A 23,455-nucleotide genomic window follows, 5' to 3' on the forward strand; every position below is an offset into this window, starting at 1 on the left:
ATAATGTTCTGTGTTAATGTTCTAAATATATTTATTTCTTAGATTAACAAAAAAATATCACCTTTGTTTACATAAACGGAATTCAGAGAGATTTGGGAAAAAAGAAATATCAATTAACATATAATTTTGACATTTAAAAAATTAGAAAGACATTTAACAATTTGTGAATCACAATTGATAAAAGAAGAAAACCAAAAGAAAAAGACTAACGTTTGTCAATGCAAAATAATAAAATGGTTATTTAATTCGAATTCAATTTAATTCTAATTTGGATTTTAATTTCGCTTTCAGTAAACAATCCTCAAAATGTGTTATTTATTGCCTTTGTTTTGTGTTACTATTAAATCACCTAAAAATTCTAATAAAATCCCTGTAAGACACGTTTACACAACATTTAATTGCAACCAAATTTTAATTTCTGAATAATTTAACATTTATTTTGTACACGCAAAAAAATTATAACTACAGATACCTATTTAAATTGGTTTAGTTCTCAATTAAAGTATAATTTGTCTTCAGTTAATTGACCTTTATAATCGACAAAACATCTAAAAACAAATACTTAATTATGTTGTTTCGCTAGAAATCTCAAAAATATTTCGATTATTAGACAATTTAAAAACCTTACTTAACTTAAAAAGGTAACACATCAAATATTTTTTTGTTTAATTTACGTAATACAATTTTAATCATTTTGAGTTAGTTAATTACATTTATTAAATCACACGATTAAAACATCGTTGATGTTTCAAGGTAAAAACACGAAATCTTGTTTCTAAAGAAAGGTATCATTTTTTATGACCGTAACTGTACGTCATATAGGGATGTGGTGACTTGTTAAAACATTTTAAAAAAATTCTGGCCATCTATATGCGCAATTTAATAATAGAAAAATGGCAACGCTATAACCTGGGAATTACCTTTAGGTAAAATTGATGGACATACTATGTTACCCTCCAGACCTAATTGTCGAAGTAAAGATTTTATTAACGATTTTTAACCCCAAATATTTTTTATTTTTTTATCTCAAATTGTTCAAAGCGAGGAGTTAAACATTCAAAATATAAATTATAATTATCTTCAACAATAAATAACATTTTTTTAAAATACCTACTTCTAAATTAAGCTCCTTCAAGGAAATGCGATACTTTCGAGACACCTGTGTAAGTTGGACTAATTTCGAAAAACAATAAATGTACACCATACAATAAAACCACAGACTGCAAAAATAAACATTCACCTGTGACATCTGCATAGTAAAAGGCGGATGAAAGCCGCTCGAAACGTCTTATTAAACACAGTATAAATGATGGGATTGATGGTGGAGCTGACGTATCCCAGCCAGAGACACACGACGACGACGTGTTCCGGGACGTCGCAGTCAGGACAAGCGGCAAAAAGGATGTTGAGGATGAAAAAAGGTGCCCAACAGAGGACGAACGTGAAGAAGACCAAACCGAGTACTTTGGAGGCCTTCTGCTCGGTGGCGACACTATTAGCTGCCATAGTTTTGCGCTTGACACGACCGGCCAAGAGCCTGAAATTAAACGCTCTGTTAGTAACACTTGTACACTTCCATGTATTAAATCGTAAAATAATAAAATCTAGGTGAACATAGCAAACTTTAAGTCGAAATAATAATTGCAAGGTAAATATTATAAATGTTATGTAAAAATTGAAGGAGGGAGGTCGCAAAATGGTACGAACGAAGTGAGTGTCATAAGTAAAGGTTGGACCAAAAAGTGCATTGTCGCACTAGCGGCGGCGTTTGAAGATCGTCCAATTATATAGAAAATTTAGATATAGTGCTGACTTTTTTTATAAAAGTTTGTTTAAGGCATCTCGTAACTGTACGTAAATTTGGTTTTAATCTTTGGCAGTTCCTATTTAATTTACATTTTTCATATTCGATCAAATATTCTAAAAGCCTTGTTTTGTAATTAACTATGGTAGCGCACAGCTCCGTTTGCGTGTGCGTCATCTGACATTTCTGTCACTACGTTTACATAGCAGGGGCATAGCGGTGACAAACTATCAAATATTTTTTGAGGTTACGAAGTGTTTAAATTATGAGTTGTTACAAAAAATACAGATTCACAAAACAAGAACTAATAAACGCAGAATCAAAAACCTAACGAAACGCAAATCACAAAACACAATAAACGAACAGAAAATACTTGCGATTAACACCGATAACACTTTCGACAACCATGCGATGACGTCTATAATTTACTGTCAATGTCAGTTTGACAAATTCGTGACACTTGACGGTGTTGTCGAAGTGCACATGTAAATTAATGTTCAAGGATACCACCCTTAGATAACCCTTAGCTGTTTAAATTTGCATTGTTTTTGATAATTTTTTATAGCTTTGTGTTGGTAATCAAAAAATGAAATTGATGACGCACACGCAAATCGAGCTGACCGCCACTATTTATTTAGCTAATAGTTTTGCAACTCGGCACCTTTTTGTAGACAACCTAAGAAAACCTAATAGCAGTAGCTGATATAAAAAAATTCTTTTTAAGAAAACAGTCTTCAAGTTACGAAATTGTGCATTGCGAGCTATATTAATTCTTTGAAACTTGACAATGTTACATAGTTAGATCATAGATTTCACAAAACTATGAATAACTTATAATTTTTAGTACTTAAAAACTCCCAAAAGACATTGTTAAAAAAAATCATAGCCCTAGCGAGTCCGATAGGACTTGCGCACATACAGGGTGTATGTACAGGGTGCTGCATTTTGGATGTTCGAATAGAGGATCTTCAAAACTAAGAGGTTTACAGAAAAACGAGTGACACATTCTCGGGTCCGTTTTTCGAGAAAATAATTTTGGTCAAAACCGCATCCTGCTATCGTCTTTTGTTTTCGAGTTATAAACAAAAGTTGACATTTCAGCGGAATAATAAAAAATTCATATCTTTTTTATATTAAAAGATACACATTCGAAACAAAAACATTATTGAGACTTTTTTATAGAAAAGCTAATAGTGTTATTAACAATTTTTTTCAACCATTCGTTTAGCTGTAATAACATAAAGTTTTATTCTTTTAAATAGGAATCATAGGCGGCTGTGATATTTTTCAGGACCATTAATTTCTCAATAGTACGACATAAACACAATGCAAAACTTTTACCGTAAACTACATTTAAACAAATTTCAAGCTTTTACCAGTTTACAATTAAATAAAACAAAGTTTAAAAACTCGACACACCAAACGTTTGTGAAATTAATTGTAAAGGTTGTGAACAAAAATATATTGGGCACATCGATCAATTAACATTAGATTTAAAAAACATTTAACACATTTAAAATTCAACAGATTTAAAAAATCAAGTGTTGCCCAACATATTTTTGAAAAAGACTATAGAATTGATAGCACTAACTTAAAAATTCTCAGAGTAGTTAATAATTGTACATTTTTTGACGCTTTTGAGAGTCTTGAAATTTTTAAGAATAGACAGGGTTGGCAATTCAGATCCCTTTTTCTCCCCTCTACTCATTAGTCGGGGGTAGGAAAAGTGAAAGTCGGCAAAATTAGTATATAAGGCAAAACATTGTAAGAATTAGTTTAGTTATATTCTCACCTGAAGATGCCCACTTTGTGGTTGAAACGCGTAAAATAAACGTTTGGTGTGTCGGGTTTTTAAACTTTGTTTTATTTATTTGCCACGCCAAGAAAATCCAACAAGAAGTACCAGTTTGCACTTTTCCCAATATTTTTCAAAACGCTGCGAGTACGGTTACAAATGCAAGGAAAATGTTAGGACGAAAGTTGTAAAAAATTAAGTTTCCTACAAAAAAGCCCGGAAGACCATAATATCTATATCTTCAACAATTTAAGCCCCAAAGACGTTCAAAGACGCTCAAGCGGCGGATTTACTTCATTTTACCAGTGGACAAGTATCGGAAAATTAATTTATAGCTAAACTGTTGAAGACAGAAATATAGTGTCGCGAACTTTTTTGCAGAAAATGTAATTCTTTACAACATTTTTTTGTATCTTCAGCCGTATACAAAAAAGGTGACCCAACATTAATATCAAATTATAGGCCAATAAGTCTGCTGTCATCGTTTTCTAAAATTATTGAAACTGTTATATCTTCCAGAATTACTAACTTTTTAATGAAATTTCAGCTACTGAATTCATCCCAACTCGGGTACATTAAAGGGAAATCTGTTGACTCAGCTATATTTAGCTTCACTAATGTTTTGTTAGATAAATTAGAAGAAAAAAAGGTGGTTCTGGGAATTTTCTTAGATTTCTCCAAAGCCTTCGATTGCCTAGATCATAACATCTTAATAAGAAAATTAAAGAAATACGGCATAAGACGAATTATGTTAAAGTTGATCACATCTTATCTTAATAATAGGTATCAGCAGGTCACAATAACAAAAAACAATACTGTATATACATCAAATAAACTTCTAATTAAACGAGGTCTACCTCAAGGTAGTATACTAGGGCCTTTATTTTTCGTAATTTATATAAACATTTTAACAGCCTCAGACAACAATAGTGCAGTTAACTTTGCTGACGACACAAACATATTAATTTGGGGTGAAAATATGACAGATACAATGAAAGAAGCAAAGATATGCATGAATAAGGTAATAAACTGGACTAAAGAAAATAAATTAGTGTTAAATTTTGAAAAAACCTACGGCATTCATTTTGCAATATGTAATCACAAGAATACAGAGAAACCGAATAAAATTGTAATATCATCTAAAGAAATTGAATTAATAGAGAAAATTAATTTTCTGAGAATATGCATTGACCATAAGTTAAGCTGGACTAATCATATAAATAATTTATTAAAAAAATTAAACTCAATACATTTTATAATACGTGTTTTAAAAAAATACATTAACATTGAACAACTAAGAATAATATACTTTGCAAATTTTCAATCATTACTAAGCTACGGTATAATATTTTGGGGGCAAAGTGGAAAGATATCAAAAGTATTTGTTGTTCAAAAACAAGTCATGAGAACTATGTTTAACTTAAAATATAATGAAACTTGTAGTAACATCTTTAAAAGCAATAACTTTTTGACAGTAACTGGTTTATACATATATAGATTACTTTTATTTTTCTTTAAACAGAATCTACTATTTAATGTCACTAACGACCATAAGTACAACACTCGCAAAGTAGACTTAGAGTATTCAAGACACAAACTCACGATGACGGAAAAAAAATTTCATTATGCAGGAATAAAACTATACAATAGTTTACCTGTGCATCTCTGCAATTTAAATTTATTTAAAAAGAAAATATTTGACTACATTTTGGATTTCGAACCATATACTTTAAATGAATTCTATAATAGACAGGTTTTTTGACTTGTCTTAAAATTATTTTTATGTTATTGTTCTTTCTGTGTATAATACTGACGTTTTTCGTATCAATTTTGTTACTACATCTGTATAAATTGATAGAAATAAATTATTATTATTATTATTCGCAGCACATTTGTATTCGCAAAAATATAAGGTGGAACATAAATTGATAATTCTAAGCGAAAATTCTTTCCGCGTTGTTGCATATTTATCAAAACGCTAGGAATAATGTTGAAGATGAAATAACGCAAATTTTAAATAATTTTTTCTACAGCCGTCAAAAAATCGTGACATTTATGCATGGTTACCTATGCGCGAAGTTTGACGTTTTTTCACTGTGAAAAAATATTATTTTTTCACGGTTTCACAGTGAAAAAATAATATTTTTTAACTGTGCAGGCAACTCGATTTTTCAGATCATTTTGTTCCAACTTATTTCTGTTACAATTTTAGTAACACGAAAAGACATCAACAGCAACCGAAATGAAGAGACGGATCGATAATGAGAGGTAGTTTTAAAGGTTTTATAATTATACAGAACAATATTACAAAACAATAATAATAGATATTTACTTTGACATATGAAAATTAAATGTGCATGACGAAAACGTGCCCCCGTTTATCCCCAGAGGCCTGAGTGAAGACGCTTGTAAATGAAAGTTATTTTCGCCATTAAAAGAAGCCGATGTAGAAGGTTGAGTGATTTTGTTTTCTTCTGTGGAGGAAGAAGGTTGAATTTTATTGGCAATTTCAATTTTATTATTCAAAGAGTCCTCGATGTAACTTTCTGCCACTGTGCTGCTTCTCCAGCCCCCATGACGTTTAATTGAAATTAGATCACCTCCAGCATTCGCCAAAAGAGTGGCAGAGCTTCTTCTGAAGCAGTGACCAGTATATTTTTTAGGTTCGTCTTTGTTAAGCCACTTTGCAATCAAACTTGGTATCTCTCCGATTTTGTTAATTCCAACATTTTGATTCACACATTTTCCGTTGGTATACTTTAAAAATAAACGGTCACTAGTCGCCCGTGGAGGCCGCAAAGCTCTATATTTTCTGACAATTTCTATATTTTCTAAATTTGAAACAGTAAATATTCGTTCGCAGTGGGTTTTTGTATCAGGCACCTTCACAATTAAGACAGACTGTTTATCTTCTATGTCAGTTAGCTTCATTTTAACTAATTCTTCACGTCGAAGGGCTCCCGATATACCCAAAATTAGCACAGTCTATAAATAAAACGAGTTGTTTTGATTTGTATTACACTAATATGATAAGTTTACCTTCATCAGTAAATATATCTTGTCATCTGCTTCATTAATAAACTTGCTAATGTCTTCTTTGTCTAAAATTTGCGACTTCTTGCTTCTGTAACCTACGCTTTTGCTTTTCAGGTAGGGCACTAACTTCGGAAACTTACGTGTATCGATATTCTCTTTAACGTTTAAGGTGGCTTTCAACATCGCATAAAGGGCCCAGAGTGTTGGTGGCTTTAAGGTGGTAGACTTTTCTTCCAAATACGCCAACAAAACATTTTCCGTTACTTGATCAATCTTTTTCATAGAACACCACTGCCGAAACTGAAGATACGTTTTTTCGTACTGCGGTCTTGATTTAGCAGGCAAAAGATTCGACACTGCCGCGCTTGCAATTGCATCTATTTCGTTTTCGCTGCTAAAATCCATCACACTTCTTCAACAAAAATACCTATTGTGACAAATTTTTCGCAACTATCACTTTTATTTATCATCGTAACCATGCAAGCAACTCGATTTATCAGACCATTTTGTTCCAACTAATTTCTGTTACTTTTTTCTTCATCTGGAGGCTGTAGAAAAAACGTTGTTTGTATTTCGTGGCGAAATTCATGTTTTAATGGCGCCTTCGAATGTCTTTTAGGTCTCGACCTGGCGGTCTCGACTAAAATAACATTCTCAGGCGCCATTAAAAAAACACTCATTTCGCGCACTTAATACAAAAATTACTATTTTGTATTAAGTGCGCGAAATGAGTGTTTTTTTAATGGCGCCTGAGAATGTTATTTTAGTCGAGACCGCCAGGTCGAGACCTAAAAGACATTCGAAGGCGCCATTAAAACATGAATTTCGCCACGAAATACAAACAACGTTTTTTCTACAGCCTCCAGATGAAGAAAAAAGTAACAGAAATTAGTTGGAACAAAATGGTCTGATAAATCGAGTTGCTTGCATGGTTACGATGATAAATAAAAGTGATAGTTGCGAAAAATTTGTCACAATAGGTATTTTTGTTGAAGAAGTGTGATGGATTTTAGCAGCGAAAACGAAATAGATGCAATTGCAAGCGCGGCAGTGTCGAATCTTTTGCCTGCTAAATCAAGACCGCAGTACGAAAAAACGTATCTTCAGTTTCGGCAGTGGTGTTCTATGAAAAAGATTGATCAAGTAACGGAAAATGTTTTGTTGGCGTATTTGGAAGAAAAGTCTACCACCTTAAAGCCACCAACACTCTGGGCCCTTTATGCGATGTTGAAAGCCACCTTAAACGTTAAAGAGAATATCGATACACGTAAGTTTCCGAAGTTAGTGCCCTACCTGAAAAGCAAAAGCGTAGGTTACAGAAGCAAGAAGTCGCAAATTTTAGACAAAGAAGACATTAGCAAGTTTATTAATGAAGCAGATGACAAGATATATTTACTGATGAAGGTAAACTTATCATATTAGTGTAATACAAATCAAAACAACTCGTTTTATTTATAGACTGTGCTAATTTTGGGTATATCGGGAGCCCTTCGACGTGAAGAATTAGTTAAAATGAAGCTAACTGACATAGAAGATAAACAGTCTGTCTTAATTGTGAAGGTGCCTGATACAAAAACCCACTGCGAACGAATATTTACTGTTTCAAATTTAGAAAATATAGAAATTGTCAGAAAATATAGAGCTTTGCGGCCTCCACGGGCGACTAGTGACCGTTTATTTTTAAAGTATACCAACGGAAAATGTGTGAATCAAAATGTTGGAATTAACAAAATCGGAGAGATACCAAGTTTGATTGCAAAGTGGCTTAACAAAGACGAACCTAAAAAATATACTGGTCACTGCTTCAGAAGAAGCTCTGCCACTCTTTTGGCGAATGCTGGAGGTGATCTAATTTCAATTAAACGTCATGGGGGCTGGAGAAGCAGCACAGTGGCAGAAAGTTACATCGAGGACTCTTTGAATAATAAAATTGAAATTGCCAATAAAATTCAACCTTCTTCCTCCACAGAAGAAAACAAAATCACTCAACCTTCTACATCGGCTTCTTTTAATGGCGAAAATAACTTTCATTTACAAGCGTCTTCACTCAGGCCTCTGGGGATAAACGGGGGCACGTTTTCGTCATGCACATTTAATTTTCATATGTCAAAGTAAATATCTATTATTATTGTTTTGTAATATTGTTCTGTATAATTATAAAACCTTTAAAACTACCTCTCATTATCGATCCGTCTCTTCATTTCGGTTGCTGTTGATGTCTTTTCGTGTTACTAAAATTGTAACAGAAATAAGTTGGAACAAAATGATCTGAAAAATCGAGTTGCCTGCACAGTTAAAAAATATTATTTTTTCACTGTGAAACCGTGAAAAAATAATATTTTTTCACAGTGAAAAAACGTCAAACTTCGCGCATAGGTAACCATGCATAAATGTCACGATTTTTTGACGGCTGTAGAAAAATTACTATTTTTCTCATGTTTTTTTCTGTCAGTTAAGACATTTCTGCCTTCTTTCCAAGTAATTAGTGAATTGGTTGGATTTGAAATAATTTAAAACGATAGGGTACCGAGACAGTATAACGCTTTATTTTTACTCTGCCGTACTATTTTTTTTGATTCAGAAAGTCCTGTGATTTTATAGTTATAAATTATAGTCCTTCGTAAAAAAGACTAATTACTTATCTAGGAGTTTATTGTATTCAATGAAAATTAATAGATAATGATAAAAACACAAAAAACCGTGCCAAATAATGTTTGGTCTTGACACTGAAAGTGGGTCACGGGCCACGATCATGTCCATTACGACGGCAAACTTTCGTTAAATAGCGCCGTTAATGCATCCGAATCCTGTCGTCAAACGGTCGTTAATAGCGTTCTCTGTGGCTGTAATCTGTGGATCCGCATCCGAGACGTTCATTAAGGACCGCATGCCCTCCTCCGACGGAACTGGATGGAATGCATCCTTGCAATTTGCGTAATTGGAGCCCCCAGAGCATCCAGTCGCCGATTTCGCGGTCGACGTACCGTGATTGTCTTCGGAGACGATACCACAGATCGAATTATCGATAAACTTATTCGGACGCCAATTTTTCGACGAACTTGTTTCCGTTTTTAAAATGGGAGACAATCCCGGCCAAGTGAATATAAAAGCCGGGATTATAACACCGCGACTAAAAGCGCGATGAAAGTGTTTTTTGTGTTTGCTTGTCTGACACGTTTCACTTTCGTCGATTAAAATTCCGAAAAGTCGTAATAATAATTGTGAGAAAAACTATGATTTTGAAGCAAGGATTATGTAAGGATTGCAAGTTGCCCTAACAGGACCAAGTTGGCGGCGCGATAAGCCGGATTTAGGCCGTTAATACCTCTCCCAAATAGTTTTTGCAGGTGAGCTTCCGGCTGGAGTTAGAGAAAGTAAAAGGCACAAATGGATTTTACGCTTATTTATGATTTTTCGATTCTTTTGATCGCTGCAGCGTTACACTCATTACAAGCAGTTCGGCACTTTTATCTGTTGACACCGCGATAAGATATTTTCATTTGGAAAAACATTTTCCGGGTGCCACCTTGAAATAATAGATCGAATTTTCGATAACTCAGAGAACGGTCGTACTTTGTGGCCCATTTTTTTTGTGGTGAGAATTTAAGCGCTAAACAAACGCTGATACAATCAAAAATCAATTCAGAGTTGTTAGGTGTTTCTTTTTTGATTTTTTTTGCAAAAAATAACAAGCAATCATTTAAAATTGTAATTTTTTGGAATATGCTTTGATATTTTTTAACTTGTAAGATAACGCTCATTAATGGCTTCTAATTCAATAGTAGGTATATAGTTTTTTTAAACCCGTATTTTTTTAATAAATTATTAAAGTTGCTTTCTGATTTAATTACGAAGATTTTTTTTTTGTTATACTCCGTTATATCCGGTTTTTCTTGAGTATACTTCATTATGCACTAATTAGTTTTTTGTAAAGTCCAGTCGAACTAAGTGAAAATGAGGCCTCAATAAACCATCTCCTGCTATGGATGGGAAAATTATTGTATTCAATTAAAAATATATTTTTTGATAATTGCAACACGGTTCTTTTAAATTAAATGAAAATGGTTTGTTTTTTAAATAGTAAACGATTTAACAAAAACTATTTCTTATAGGAAATTATACACTTATAAGATAAAATTGACAAATTATTATTATTCATATAATATTTCTTTTAGATAAACAGTTTTCCAAGATTACATTAAGGGTGGATTTTACAATCGTCGGATAACTTTATCCTGGGGATATATTTTGAAAAATACATTCTTGTAACAATTATAACTATAGTAATTATACTAAGAATAACTTATCCGAAGTTTATCTGAAAATTGTAAAATTTACACTAAGTAACATAATTTCTGAACGAAATAGGCTTTCTTTATTTTAAACATGATTTTATGTAAAATAATAACATTTTAAATGATTTATAAAAATTATAACATATTTAAAATACATATTTAAAACGCAATTATTCACACTAATTGTTATTAAATAGTCTCGACTTATTTACGCTTATGATTACATAATTGTTATTAAACAATTCAAACGATTTCTTAGATTTGATTTGCCAAACTATTATCTAAAAATTATAATTTTTTAACAATGAGCTGGTTTATAGAAAGCTCAATTAAAGTTATTTGCTTTATTTAAAGTAAACAACGCAAATATTAAATTTATTAAATCACGCATTTCATTGCGAATACAATTAATAACGCTTTTATAATTTTTTATTGACGAATAAAGTTAAACACAAAAAAATTCTTTCCATGGTTGGTAAATGTTTCATTAAAAACATTACATTTTTATTGAACTTAATTTTGTCAAAGCAAAATAAATAAATTTGAATTAATTTAAATCTGAATTAAATTTTAGTTTTGCTTTCTGTAAACTGACACCTAAAGGAATTTGTCTTGGAACTACATCTAATTTGCAATTCTATTATTTACGATCTTGCCTACTTGCGGTTAAAAAGGTCGGCATCCACAGTAGAAACTGGTTTATTGAAAGTTCATTTTCATTTTGTTCGACTGTACACAGTTTAGACACAAAACGCTTGGTTCCATACTTTTGCCTATCTCTAACAAATGGTTATTAAGTTATTACGGTACAGTATTTTTTTTAATTCAACTCGATATAATAAAATGTTCATTTAGTGTTTTTATCTTATTGGTGATTTTTTATTCAATTAGTAAAAAAATTAATTTTAATGCACTACTCTTAAGAGAAAACCTATTATACACGTAAAGAAAAGTTGGCACTAACTGCTCGTAATTTCTTACTAGAATTCATAAACAACTTTTCGTTGTTTGTATTATTACCATTTTTTAATTTGATTCTATTATTTTGTATTTGATTTTTTTGTTTTTTAAATTATATTACTTTATTTTTCATACTTACAAGTAACTGTTCGTAATTTCTTACTAGAATTCATGAATAACTTTCCGTTGTTTGTATTATTATCACTTTTTAATTTGATTCTATTATTCTATTTTTGACTTTATTGTTTTTTAGATTATATTACTTTATTTTTCATACTTACAAGAAAGATAGGGGACTGTACTTTCAAAAACAGTAAACACAAATGTCTGTTGTTTCATAAAAACGATTACATTACTCAAAAACCAATAATATTATAAATAATACTATGGCGTCAAAAGGTAGCTTTTGCAAACATTTAATCGATCTGTTAGAAGATTTTTTTTTGAAAATGACTTTAGACACAGATATAAATTTTGTGCATTGCTTTCGAATTTTGATTCAGACTGAATTTATTTATTCCTGTTATTTATATCGGTTGTTTCAAAGCAGTCTCTTGAAATAAAAGACACCGTTCCAAAAATAGGTAAAGCATCTAGTACTGGCTAAAATAACGTAAAAATTTGAAGACTTGTTTTGTTTTTCGTAATTTATTTGAAATAAAAAAAATTGTGCGTAATTTTCAACCATAGATCTTTTAAAATACGTAAAAAGAAAACACATTAAACTAAAAAATACACTTTTCACAGTAACTACTAACTACAATACGCTGAAAATTTCAAAACTGGGTCAAATGATCAAAAAACTCGAATTTTGAGTTTTTGAAGAGAAAAACGCTCCACCCACCTGAAATTGGACAAATTCGACGGCACATTATTGAGCTGCAGCTTCAGCGACCTCAACTTGCAATTCCTCGTCTCTCTGGCGATATTTTCCGGCGTTTGTGTGCTTTGGTCTTTCCGGGCGCCCGGAGCGGCCCCAGTGCCACTCCCGCCGTTGGCATAGGCGAGCTGTTGATGCGACGAACTAATCCTGATGTTATTCCCGGACCTAGCGAACGAGAATCGTTTAATTCGTCGGAATTTCGAACGAAGAAGAGTGAAAAAAAAGTAAAAGGAAAGCGTCTCTCGTATCGCGTCCTTTTATCTGGATTTATATGACGCGCAGATTTATCGTCGCCGCGATAAAAGGACAGATGGTGAAAGCGTGTTTCTGGAACTTGTTAAATCAACCTGGAGGAAAGTAGGAGCCCACCTCTCCCCGGAACCGGCAGTCCTCCACATGGCCGGAGTGCGGTCCTTCGGCCCGAAGCGGCCCCCGAGTCGCCGGAATTGCTCGTTTTCCGGGTGGTCGGCGGCGAAGCGCGCCTTCTTGCGGAGGAGTTGGACGGTGAGGGCGTACGATACGACCATGATCACCATCGGGACGTAGAAAGTGACCAGCGAGCCGAACACCCAGAACGCCCGGTTGTTGATCACGCACGAGTCGGGGGCGGGCATTATGTTGCGGGCGTCGATTATGCCTGGAAGCGCCAGTTGATCGGGAAAATAATCGTTTTTTTATAATTATTTACCTAGGACTGTGATCGAGCTCGAGACTAGCATCGACAGCAGCCAGGCGAGACATATCCTCATTACCACCGTCCGAGTGGTGGTGCTGTGGCGCGTCTTGAGAGGGTTTCTTATGCCGAGATAACGACCCAGGCTGATGAAGCACATGTGCATGATGGACGCGGAACAGGCGAGGACGTCGCACGTGACATATACGGTACACCAGGCGACGCCAAAGGGCCACTTACCTGGAACAGAGGAGCCAACAAGTAACTACTAGAATAGAGCGGACTTTAAGGTCGCACTATTTAGGCCAATGTTTAGGTTTACAAAATTATATTCAGTAAACATTGTGAACGAAATTAATAATTATTTTTCATCCATTTATCCGACAAAAAACTAAAGTCCGGTTCTCTTTGACAACAATTGTTATTAAAAAATTTGGTTTGGTATTTTGTGTGATAAATATTTTGTCAAGAAGTAACCCCTTCTAAAATCTGACAGAAATTGGCGAACACCTTGTATAACTACAAGAAAACAATAAACTTTTGCACAACATTTATTGTCCTTGTTGCGCATTTTGAACTGAATAAATGTTAATGGACACGAATTTAAAAAAAAAACTAATGGTTTAGAGCCGGTTAATGGAAGCGTCATTGATTAATTCGCAATTAAATGCGTGATTAACAGATCACGTGACCAAACTGAAACAATTTGATTGGCCTATTCGCGTTGTTAACTGTTAACATGGAATTAAAATTTAATGGAGCTTTCTATAAACGGACTCTTAGTTTTTTTTATAATTCTTAACATTTCATTATCTTGAAATTAATAACAGAGTGCAGTAAATATTATTTGAGGGATGTTTTAATAGACATATTAAATAGTTTTATCGTTGGCACCATAGCCAATTCAGTCGTAGGAATTTTAGTAAAGAAAGTTAGGTCTAGTGTTTGACAGTTTTTGAAGTAAAAGTGCTTACTTAATGAAAGTAGATGAAAGCATCGAGCTTTAAGAAAAAATTTAAAAAATAGAGAAAGTGACAATTTTATTTTTAAACTAAGGCTGAAGAAAAAATTAGAACTTGCTCAACCTCAAACCCTTTTCAATTCAAATAAAGTACAGAAAACTGAAAACTGCCCATCTTCACAACATCTAATGTTTTTAAGGAAAAAATAAGTTGTTTGAATTGACTTTTGAAGAAGTTTTTTCAGTATAAGCGTTCTTTTTCATTAAAATTTTTGTGCGAAAAGTGTATTTTGTCTGTTCCTATTAGTACGACTTGTAGTCCTTTTACTAGTTTTAATTGTCTATTTCTAAACAAAATCCTTTGGCAATCGAGTCAAAATTGCTCACATTATCCGTTTGAAACAACTTGGTCAAGATTTTTACTTACGTTACCTACTAATAAAAAATAACATCAAGATCACAATAAATGAAAATGTATATTAGGAGTGCGCCTATTTAACGTAAAATTCTCTGAGGATTCCAAATCTGGCCTAATTTTTGTTCTACGAGTCGTAGTTTTGGAGATAATAAATAAAATATGTGGTCGATCTCATTTTCAAATCCACACCAATAATAAATAAAAAACTAAAAATATAAATTGATCTAAAACGACTTGTAGCCCTTTTACTAGTTTTAACTATCTATTTCTGAACAAAATTCTTTGGCAATCGAGTCAAAATTGCGCACACAATCCGTTTAAAACAACTTAGTCAAAATTTTTATATACGTACCTGCTAATAAAGAAAAACCATCAAGATCACAATAACCAAAAATTTATATAAACAGTACGCCTATTTGACGTACGTATTTATCCGGAAAATCCAAATTTGTCTTCATTTTTGTTCTACGATTTGTAGTTTTGATGATATTAGACAAAATGTACCAAAAATAAATAAAAAATATATAAATCGATGAATCAAGATCACTATAACCAAAAATTTCTAATAAAAGTTTACCTATTTGACATAAAACTATGCGAGGATTCCAAAGCTGGATTCAATTTTGTTCTACGCTTCGTGTTTTTGGAGATATTAGACAAAATATGGTGGAGCCTACATTACATAAACTTATTGTTTCAAGCACACAACTTAAATTTTAAAATAATTCAGGATGATTTGTAAAAAGCTAATTAAAAACATTTTTCAAAATAAATGTTTTTTACATAAAATGTGGACTGTTTGGACAGTTATCTACAAAAATTGAAAAAAATTAACATCTAGTCATTTGAAAAATGTGCCACCTCATAAGTATTTTTTTCTCTAGATTTACTTGTTTTAAAATTCACAATTAAATGCGTGATTAACAGATCACGTGAATAAATTGAACCAATTTGATTGGCTTATTCGCGTTGATAACTGTTAACATGGAATTAAAATTTAATGGAGCTTTCTATAAACGGACCCTTAGTTCAGTAAATATTATTTGAGGGATGTTTTAATAGACATATTAAATAGTTTATCGTTGGCACCATAGCCAATTCAGTCGTAGGAATTTTAGTAAAGAAAGTTAGGTCTAGTGTTTGACAGTTTTTGAAGTAAAAGTGCTTACTTAATGAAAGTAGATGAAAGCATCGAGCTTTAAGAAAAAATTTAAAAATAGAGAAAGTGACAATTTTATTTTTAAACTAAGGCTGAAGAAAAAATTAGAACTTGATCAACCTCAAACCCTTTTCAATTCAAATAAAGTACAGAAAACTGAAAACTGCCCATCTTCACAACATCTAATGTTTTTAAGAAAAAAACAAGTTGTTTGAATTGACTTTTGAAGAAGTTTTTTCAGTATAAGCGTCCTTTTTCATTAAAATTTTTGTGCGAAAAGTGTATTTTGTCTGTTCCTATTAGTGAGCATTGGGTTGTTTTATAGACACAAAGTGGTGATGTCTGTCTTCAGGTATTCCATAATAAGGCGTTCAAAAAACAGAAGTCTAATAAGAACCCACATAAGTTTAAACTTTGATGAATAAAACTTTATAAAAATTTTTAATATCATTATTTTTTTTAATGAAAGACGATGAGCTGCTGCCAATTTTGTCTGTAAAGTTTTTTAAAATTTCTGTACGAAAAGTGTATTTTGTTTGTTCCTATTAGTAAGCATTGGGTTCTGTTTTTACAGACACAAATTAGTGATATCTGTCTTCAGGTATTCCATAATAAGCCGTTCAAAAAACAGAAGTCTAACAAGAACCCATATAAGTTTAAACTTTGATGAATGAAAGAATTAAAATTTTTAAATATCATTAATTTTTTTTAATGAAAGACGATGAGCTGCTGCCAATTTTGTCTGTAAAGTTTTTTAAAATTTCTGTACGAAAAGTGTATTTTGTTTGTTCCTATTAGTAAGCATTGGGTTCTGTTTTTACAGACACAAATTAGTGATATCTGTCTTCAGGTATTCCATAATAAGCCGTTCAAAAAACAGAAGTCTAACAAGAACCCATATAAGTTTAAACTTTGATGAATGAAAGAATTAAAATTTTTAAATATCATTAATTTTTTTTAATGAAAGACGATGAGCTGCTACCAATTTTGTCTGTAAATTTTTTAAAAACTTATGATTTTGAAATTTTTTACGTTAGCAAACCATCGATTGGAAAACACTGAGTGTGAAGAACAGAATATGCAGAAAATTCTATATCAGTAAAAACTTTAGTTAAAATCACTAAATTGACATATTTTATGATGTTGTTATCTAACTTCTGTTACTATGATTTTGTTCTGTTGCTCTAAGAATTACAGTCTGTTAGAAAATTAGTATTCGGTAAAATCTCAAGAATTATATGAATAAAAAGTTGTCGATGCCTACGATCCATTTTAGTTACGATATTCGTAAAAATAAACCTGAAATTGAAAATTTGAATTATTTCTCTAGTTCTTCTTTTTCAAGTTTTCTTTTTCCAAATTATGTCTTTTGCATATAAGTGAATTCGCTCCAACGTAAGCTCCAAAAATTTGTATTTTTAATTTAATTAATTCGACAGAAATGATCTTCAAAATGAAAAATATAATTTTCTTCCATTAAACAAAAATATTCTTCGCCTGATTCACTTGTCTCTACAAATTATTGTCTCGTTTTCATAAAACTTTCTAATAGCAAGCTTGAAGTAATAATGATTTTATAAAAGCTTCTTGACATTTTCAAATAAAAAAAAATTTAAAACAATGTTAATTTCCCGAAATGTACTTTTCTAAACAAATGTTTGTCACCCTTATTTTAACTCCTATTGTTACTCTTAGTTTAACAGAAGTAGTTTGGAAGTGTAAATTAGATGACAGATATGTTACTAAACGTTGTTACAACAGAGCACTGTGGCTTATATGTTAACGTAATAATAGTATAACACAGATGTTTTGAGATTCGCAATTTTGCATGGGACAGAATAGTTATTTAGGTAACAAATTTTATTCTTGACGATTAATACTGTTTAAGACACCCATGAACCCATGAACAAACGAGAAAATTACAGCATTTTTTTGTTGACTGCACATGAAAGAAAAAAGGGTAAAAAATCGGTAATAAATAACAATCAGTTGTAGTAATTTTTGATTTTTTTTATGTACCGGTGGTGTTTTACAATAAACTGTATCTAAGAATAGGTCGCCAGGAGTCACAAGTATGTAACCTCAACAGATCGTTTAGGGTGCAATTTATGTACATTTACTAACTTAAGAGAGGTAGGTGATGAATTGTAAAGCATTTTTTAATACTAAGAAGCCCCAAAAAAAGTAATGAATGTTTTTTTCACTTTTTAGCCAAATCATTCACTAGCATACTAATAACAAATGGTCAACAAAAAAAGGGATTTAAAACCACAGAACAGTTTAAAATGACTCTGTAAAATTTTATTTTCTTAACGGCTTTCTATGACTGTATAGATGGATTGGATAAAAAGTGTAAATACTGCAAATATTCGTGATAGCTGGAATGGTGTAACTTTTCTGAAACCACTTATTTCTTGTTTGTAACGTATTTCTGAAACAGCCTGTACACTTAAAAATAATTTTAGGAAACTCAAGAAATTAATGTCTACCTATCAATTTTGCATAATTTTTTGCGATGTTTTAGCATAATGTGCTCCCTGGATAATGCATTTACCTATTTTGTCGAAAAAATGTGCGACATTACAGTTTTGGTCATAATTAATTAAAGTGATTTATTATTATAATATATAGAAAGTAATATGCATATACAATTTGTAATTAGTTTAAAATAACAGTGCCCAAAACAATTTTAAAATATTTTAAAATGGCAGAGTTACATTTTTTTTTTGAAGAGATAAGTACAAATTTATAGTATTTTTAAAAGACGCCAAATACCACCTCAAACACTTGGGTAGGAGAAGATCGATAAGAATCATCTTAGAATAACTCGAAGAATCCAAAACCGCAGTAAAAAAACAGCTTTCTATTAAACAACATAAGCACCACAGTCTTCAAAATATTTTCATTAGAACTCAATGAATTATGACTGTGTACAAATTTTTAGAGAAATCTTATTATTGCGTGAAGTAGTAGCTGTCGCATTTGCGATATTCATCTCATCAAATGGGTGAGTTTACGGGTGAGTTTTTCAATCTTTCATTCAAATTGCATATTAACTTTGCATGCAAACTTTGGTATAGATTTTTGCAAAAACAAACGAGCTGTGAGTATTTTTCCAATTTTAGACCACTGTGCCGGCAGTTAGTTGCATTTCGATCAAAATAAACCGTTTAATTATAAACGTTTTCATGGGGTTTTATGGTTACGGCCAGTTTGCACCTCGTCAAATTCATAAGCGGCGCCCCCAAGCAAATTTTTATTGTAAACAGTGCGCCGATCTCAGGGGGAATTAAATTCGGTGGCGACATAAAAATGTTTATTTGATTTAGGTGTGCGTTTTTATTTTATATTTCTGCACTGAGTTTCTTTGTGTTGTCCAAAGAAAGGGAAACAATGAATGATGTTAACCGGCGGCTTAATTTAATCACTCGAATGGTCACCGGTGACAAAAACAGCGTGGAATCGCTGACACGAAAGAACGGCCTCTGTGTGGTAGTGTTGTATCGATTAATCGATCGAAATTCCTCGCAATTAATTTGTCCCGAGCGACGCCGGAGACGCTGCCGATTCGGTTTTTTGTGTCGGAACACTAAGTGAGGAAACAAACAAAAACATAAAGATTCTCTCGCCTTTCTGCCTAATGAATTCGACGAGGGCTCTCACCTATTTCAAATTCTGCTCCTTTTGTATCTTAATTTCGAACCAGCGAACTTCACTACCGAAACGATAACGTGGGATTTATTGCCGCACATCACGAAAACTTGGGTGAAATATGTCGGATAGCAGCGCTACCATAGCCCGAAGGCATGCGTTTGTCGTGTTATTTTAAACGTTTCGGTTCTACGACCACGGCTCCCGGAGTTTCAACTTTAACGTCCCTTCTTTTTTCCCGGTTTCCACCTGTTGGGCCCTTATTTAAAGAAAGTGTAACTGGGATGAAGTCGCGATGAGAGTGATAACACAGCCCAACACCGAAATTTTTTTCAAATTTGAAACCCGTTGCAATTTTTTGAAAAAATTACTAGTGTATTTGTTAACACTTTCTCGTTCTGAAGACTCCGTTATGCAGAATCAAATTTATATACTTTTTCATATAATCGAGTCAAAATTTCTCACATTATCCGTTTGAAACAACTTGGTCAAAATTTTTACTTACGTTACCTACTAATAAAAAATAACATCAAGATTACAATAACTGAAAATGTATATTAAGAGTACGTCTATTTAACGTAAAATTGTCAGAGGATTCCAAATCTGTCATAATTTTTGTTGTACGAGTCGTAGTTTTAGAGATAATAAACAAAATATGTGGTCGATTTTATTTTCAAATCCATACAATATTAAATAAGAAATAAAAAAATATAAATTGATCTAAAACGACTTGTAGCCCTTTTACTAGTTTTAATTGTCTATTTCTGAACAAAATCCTTTGGAATATCCTTTGGCAATCAAGTAAGAATTGCTCATATTATCCGTTTGAAACAACTTGGTCAAAATTTTTACTTACGTTACCTACTAACAAAAAATTACATCAAGATCACAATAACTAAAAATGTGTATTAAGAGTTTGCCTACTTGACGTAAAATTGTCTGAGGATTTCAAATCTGTCCTAATTTTTGTTCTACGAGTCGTAGTTTTGGAGATAATAAACAAAATATGTGGTCAATTTTATTTTCAAATCCATACGATACTAAATAAAAAATAAAAAATATACATTGATCTAAAACGACTTGTAGCCCTCTTACTAGTTTTAATTGTCTATTTCTAAACAAAATCTTTGGCATTCGAGTCAAAATTGCTCACATAATCCGTTTGAAACAACTCGGTCAAAATTTTTACTTACGTTACCTACTAATAAAAAATAACATCAAGATCACAATAATTGAAAATGTATATTAGGAGTATACCTATTTGACGTATTCCAAATCTGTCCTAATTTTTGTTCTACGAGTCGTAGTTTTGGAGATAATAAACAAAATATGTGGTCGATCTTATTTTCAAATCCACACCAATTATAAAAAAAAATAAAAAAATATAAATTGATCTAAAACGACTTGTAGCCCTTTTACTAGTTTTAATTGACTATTTCTGAACAAAATCCTCTGGCAATCGAGTCAAAATTGCTCACATTATCCGTTTGAAACAACTCGGTCAAAATTTTTACTTACGTTACCTACTAATAAAAAATAACATCAAGATCACAATAACTAAAAATGTGTATTAAGAGTACGCCTGTTTGACGTAAAGTTGTCTGAGGATTGCAAATCTGCCCTAATTTTTGTTCTACGAGTCGTAGTTTTGGAGATAATAAACAAAATATGTGGTCGATCTTATTTTCAAATCCACACCAATAATAAAAAAAAAATAAAAAAAATTGATCTAAAACGACTTGTAGTCCTTTTACTAGTTTTAATTGTCTATTTCTGAACAAAATCCTTTGGCAATCGAGTCAAAATTGCTCACGTTATCCGTTTGAAACAACTTGGTCAAGATTTTTACTTACGTTACCTACTAATAAAAAATAACATCAAGATCACAATAAATGAAAATGTATATTAGGAGTGCGCCTATTTAACGTAAAATTCTCTGAGGATTCCAAATCTGGCCTAATTTTTGTTCTACGAGTCGTAGTTTTGGAGATAATAAACAAAATATGTGGTCGATCTCATTTTCAAATCCACACCAATAATAAATAAAAAACTAAAAATATAAATTGATCTAAAACGACTTGTAGCCCTTTTACTAGTTTTAACTACCTATTTCTGAACAAAATTCTTTGGCAATCGAGTCATAATTGCGCACACAATCCGTTTAAAACAACTTGGTCAAAATTTTTACATACGTACCTGCTAATAAAGATAAACCATCAAGATCACAATAACCAAAAATTTATATAAACAGTACGCCTATTTGACGTAAGCTTATCCGAAAAATCCAAATTTGTCTTCATTTTTGTTCTACGATTTGTAGTTTTGATGATATTAGACAAAATATGGTCGATGTTATTTTTCCACCCCATACCAAAAATAAATAAAAAATATATAAGTCGAGGAATCAAGATCACTATAACCAAAAATTTCTAATAAAAGTTTACCTATTTGACATAAAACTATGCGAGGATTCTAAAGCTGGATTCAATTTTGTTCTACGCTTCGTGTTTTTGGAGATATTAGACAAAATATGGTGAAGCCTACATTACATAAACTTATTGTTTCAAGCACACAACTTAAATTTTAAAATAATACAGAATGATTTGTAAAAAGCTAATTAAATACATTTTTCAAAATAAATGTTTTTTTACATAAAGTGTGGACTGTTTGGACAGTTATCTAGAAAAATTCAAAAAAATTAACATCTAGTGGTTTGAAAAATGTGCCTCCTGATAGGTATTTTTTTTCTACATTTACTTGTTTAAAAAGGGTAATTTAATTTAAATAAGAACTAGTGTAGCAAAATTTTTGTTACAGCTTTCATATATTACATAACAAATTATTGTAGCGGTAAGATATAAAAATAATAAAGTTTAAAAACCTAACGACCTTAAAAAATACTGAAAATTTTGTTTAGCTTCTGCCTTAATAACTACGTCACACCGGTAGCACCGGTATAACATTGTTTTCGGTAAAAACTCTTGATTAGGGAACCCTGTGCAGTATTCGCCAGTTAAAACTTAAAAAACTTCTATTGGGCCATTGTTGCGTTGTCCACTGCGAAAATATTGCCTGAGTGAGTGATAAAAGCGCCCTAATTACGCGAAAACACCGGAAGCTTTCGAAAGGCGCAAAGAGACTATTCACGTATTAATGAGGCGACTTTTTGTCGACGACCGGAAGAAGATTCCTTTCGAGTGATGCATTTTCCATTTACTTGAAAAACCGCAATCTTTGAAACGCTCGGAGCCCAAAGAGGGTTTAGGAACAACGCACGTTTAATTTTTTTCGATTTGTTTGTCTTTTCTTGTAAATTATTAAGAAGCCGGAAGTGGTGTTCAGTTCGCGGTTTGCATTTTTAGCGTTCCGTCTGATGAATGGTCTCATTTCGGTTGGGGTGCAGCTTTTGTGCGTTTTCCGTTATTAACTCGATACCAGGCCTTGCGGACAGGTACATATTGTCTATTCAGCCTTCCCCTCGCTCAATTTCTTCTCTCTTGTTTTTGTTACGTTCTAGTTGTATGGGATTTGCGCTCGCGCCTCATTAATTAAAACATTGTCTCGCAGCGACTGCTGGTGATTTTATCGCGTCTCTGATGTGCACTTAATTATCACTAGAGTTTTCGCCCGAAATTGTCGTTTCTTCGCTTAGTGCGGGAAAAACCGCGTCCATGCCGGCGCTTTGAAGTGCCGGCCTACCTCTGTCCATAAATTACAATTTGTAGCGTTCTCCTCGTAATTCACTCACATTCTCGCAACCCTTCGCATAACGTGGTTATTCCAACATTTGCGCCGGCATAACAGAGTTAATCAAGAGTTT

The 23,455-nt window shown here is 32.3% G+C and overlaps 3 protein-coding genes across 8 annotated transcripts in view; 1 reads left to right on the top strand and 2 right to left on the bottom strand.

Annotated features, from left to right (window-relative positions):
• Positions 1–23,455, bottom strand: part of 5-HT2A (5-hydroxytryptamine (serotonin) receptor 2A) — a 50,588-nt gene that overhangs the window by 1,400 nt on the left and 25,733 nt on the right. The window contains exons 3-6 of one of the 2 annotated variants that reach the window (XM_015979723.2): positions 13,462–13,686; positions 13,143–13,410; positions 12,735–12,938; positions 1,241–1,537 (exon numbers count right to left, since the gene is read on the bottom strand). In XM_015979723.2, coding sequence (XP_015835209.1) covers positions 1,241–1,537; positions 12,735–12,938; positions 13,143–13,410; positions 13,462–13,686 — 994 coding nt within the window. Of the gene's footprint in view, positions 1–1,236; positions 1,565–12,734; positions 12,939–13,142; positions 13,411–13,461; positions 13,687–23,455 lie in introns of those variants that run through there. The other variant, NM_001293578.1, reaches the window with a different exon arrangement.
• LOC107397897 (uncharacterized) lies at positions 5,869–7,347 on the bottom strand. 3 transcript variants are annotated; one of them, XR_010334290.1, is made up of 3 exons: positions 6,776–7,347; positions 6,639–6,723; positions 5,869–6,584 (listed from the first exon to the last, which is right to left on the bottom strand). XR_010334290.1 is itself a non-coding variant. In XM_015979804.2 (3 exons), exons 1-3 carry the CDS (start codon positions 7,038–7,040, stop codon positions 5,928–5,930), a joined length of 1,014 nt encoding a protein of 337 aa, XP_015835290.1. In that variant the 5' UTR covers positions 7,041–7,347; the 3' UTR covers positions 5,869–5,927. The 3 variants fall into 3 exon arrangements, 2 of the variants coding, with proteins under 2 accessions (XP_015835290.1, XP_015835289.1); XM_015979804.2 differs by having other exon boundaries at positions 6,639–6,730; XM_015979803.2 differs by having other exon boundaries at positions 6,639–7,347.
• On the top strand, positions 7,347–8,809 carry LOC135266325 (uncharacterized). 3 transcript variants are annotated; one of them, XR_010334291.1, is made up of 3 exons: positions 7,347–7,902; positions 7,955–8,039; positions 8,094–8,809. XR_010334291.1 is itself a non-coding variant. In XM_064356819.1 (3 exons), exons 1-3 carry the CDS (start codon positions 7,638–7,640, stop codon positions 8,748–8,750), a joined length of 1,014 nt encoding a protein of 337 aa, XP_064212889.1. In that variant the 5' UTR covers positions 7,347–7,637; the 3' UTR covers positions 8,751–8,809. The 3 variants fall into 3 exon arrangements, 2 of the variants coding, with proteins under 2 accessions (XP_064212889.1, XP_064212888.1); XM_064356819.1 differs by having other exon boundaries at positions 7,948–8,039; XM_064356818.1 differs by having other exon boundaries at positions 7,347–8,039.

The sequence above is a fragment of the Tribolium castaneum genome, chromosome 5 (genome assembly GCF_031307605.1).
Source record: "Tribolium castaneum strain GA2 chromosome 5, icTriCast1.1, whole genome shotgun sequence".
Classification (NCBI taxonomy): domain Eukaryota; kingdom Metazoa; phylum Arthropoda; class Insecta; order Coleoptera; family Tenebrionidae; genus Tribolium; species Tribolium castaneum.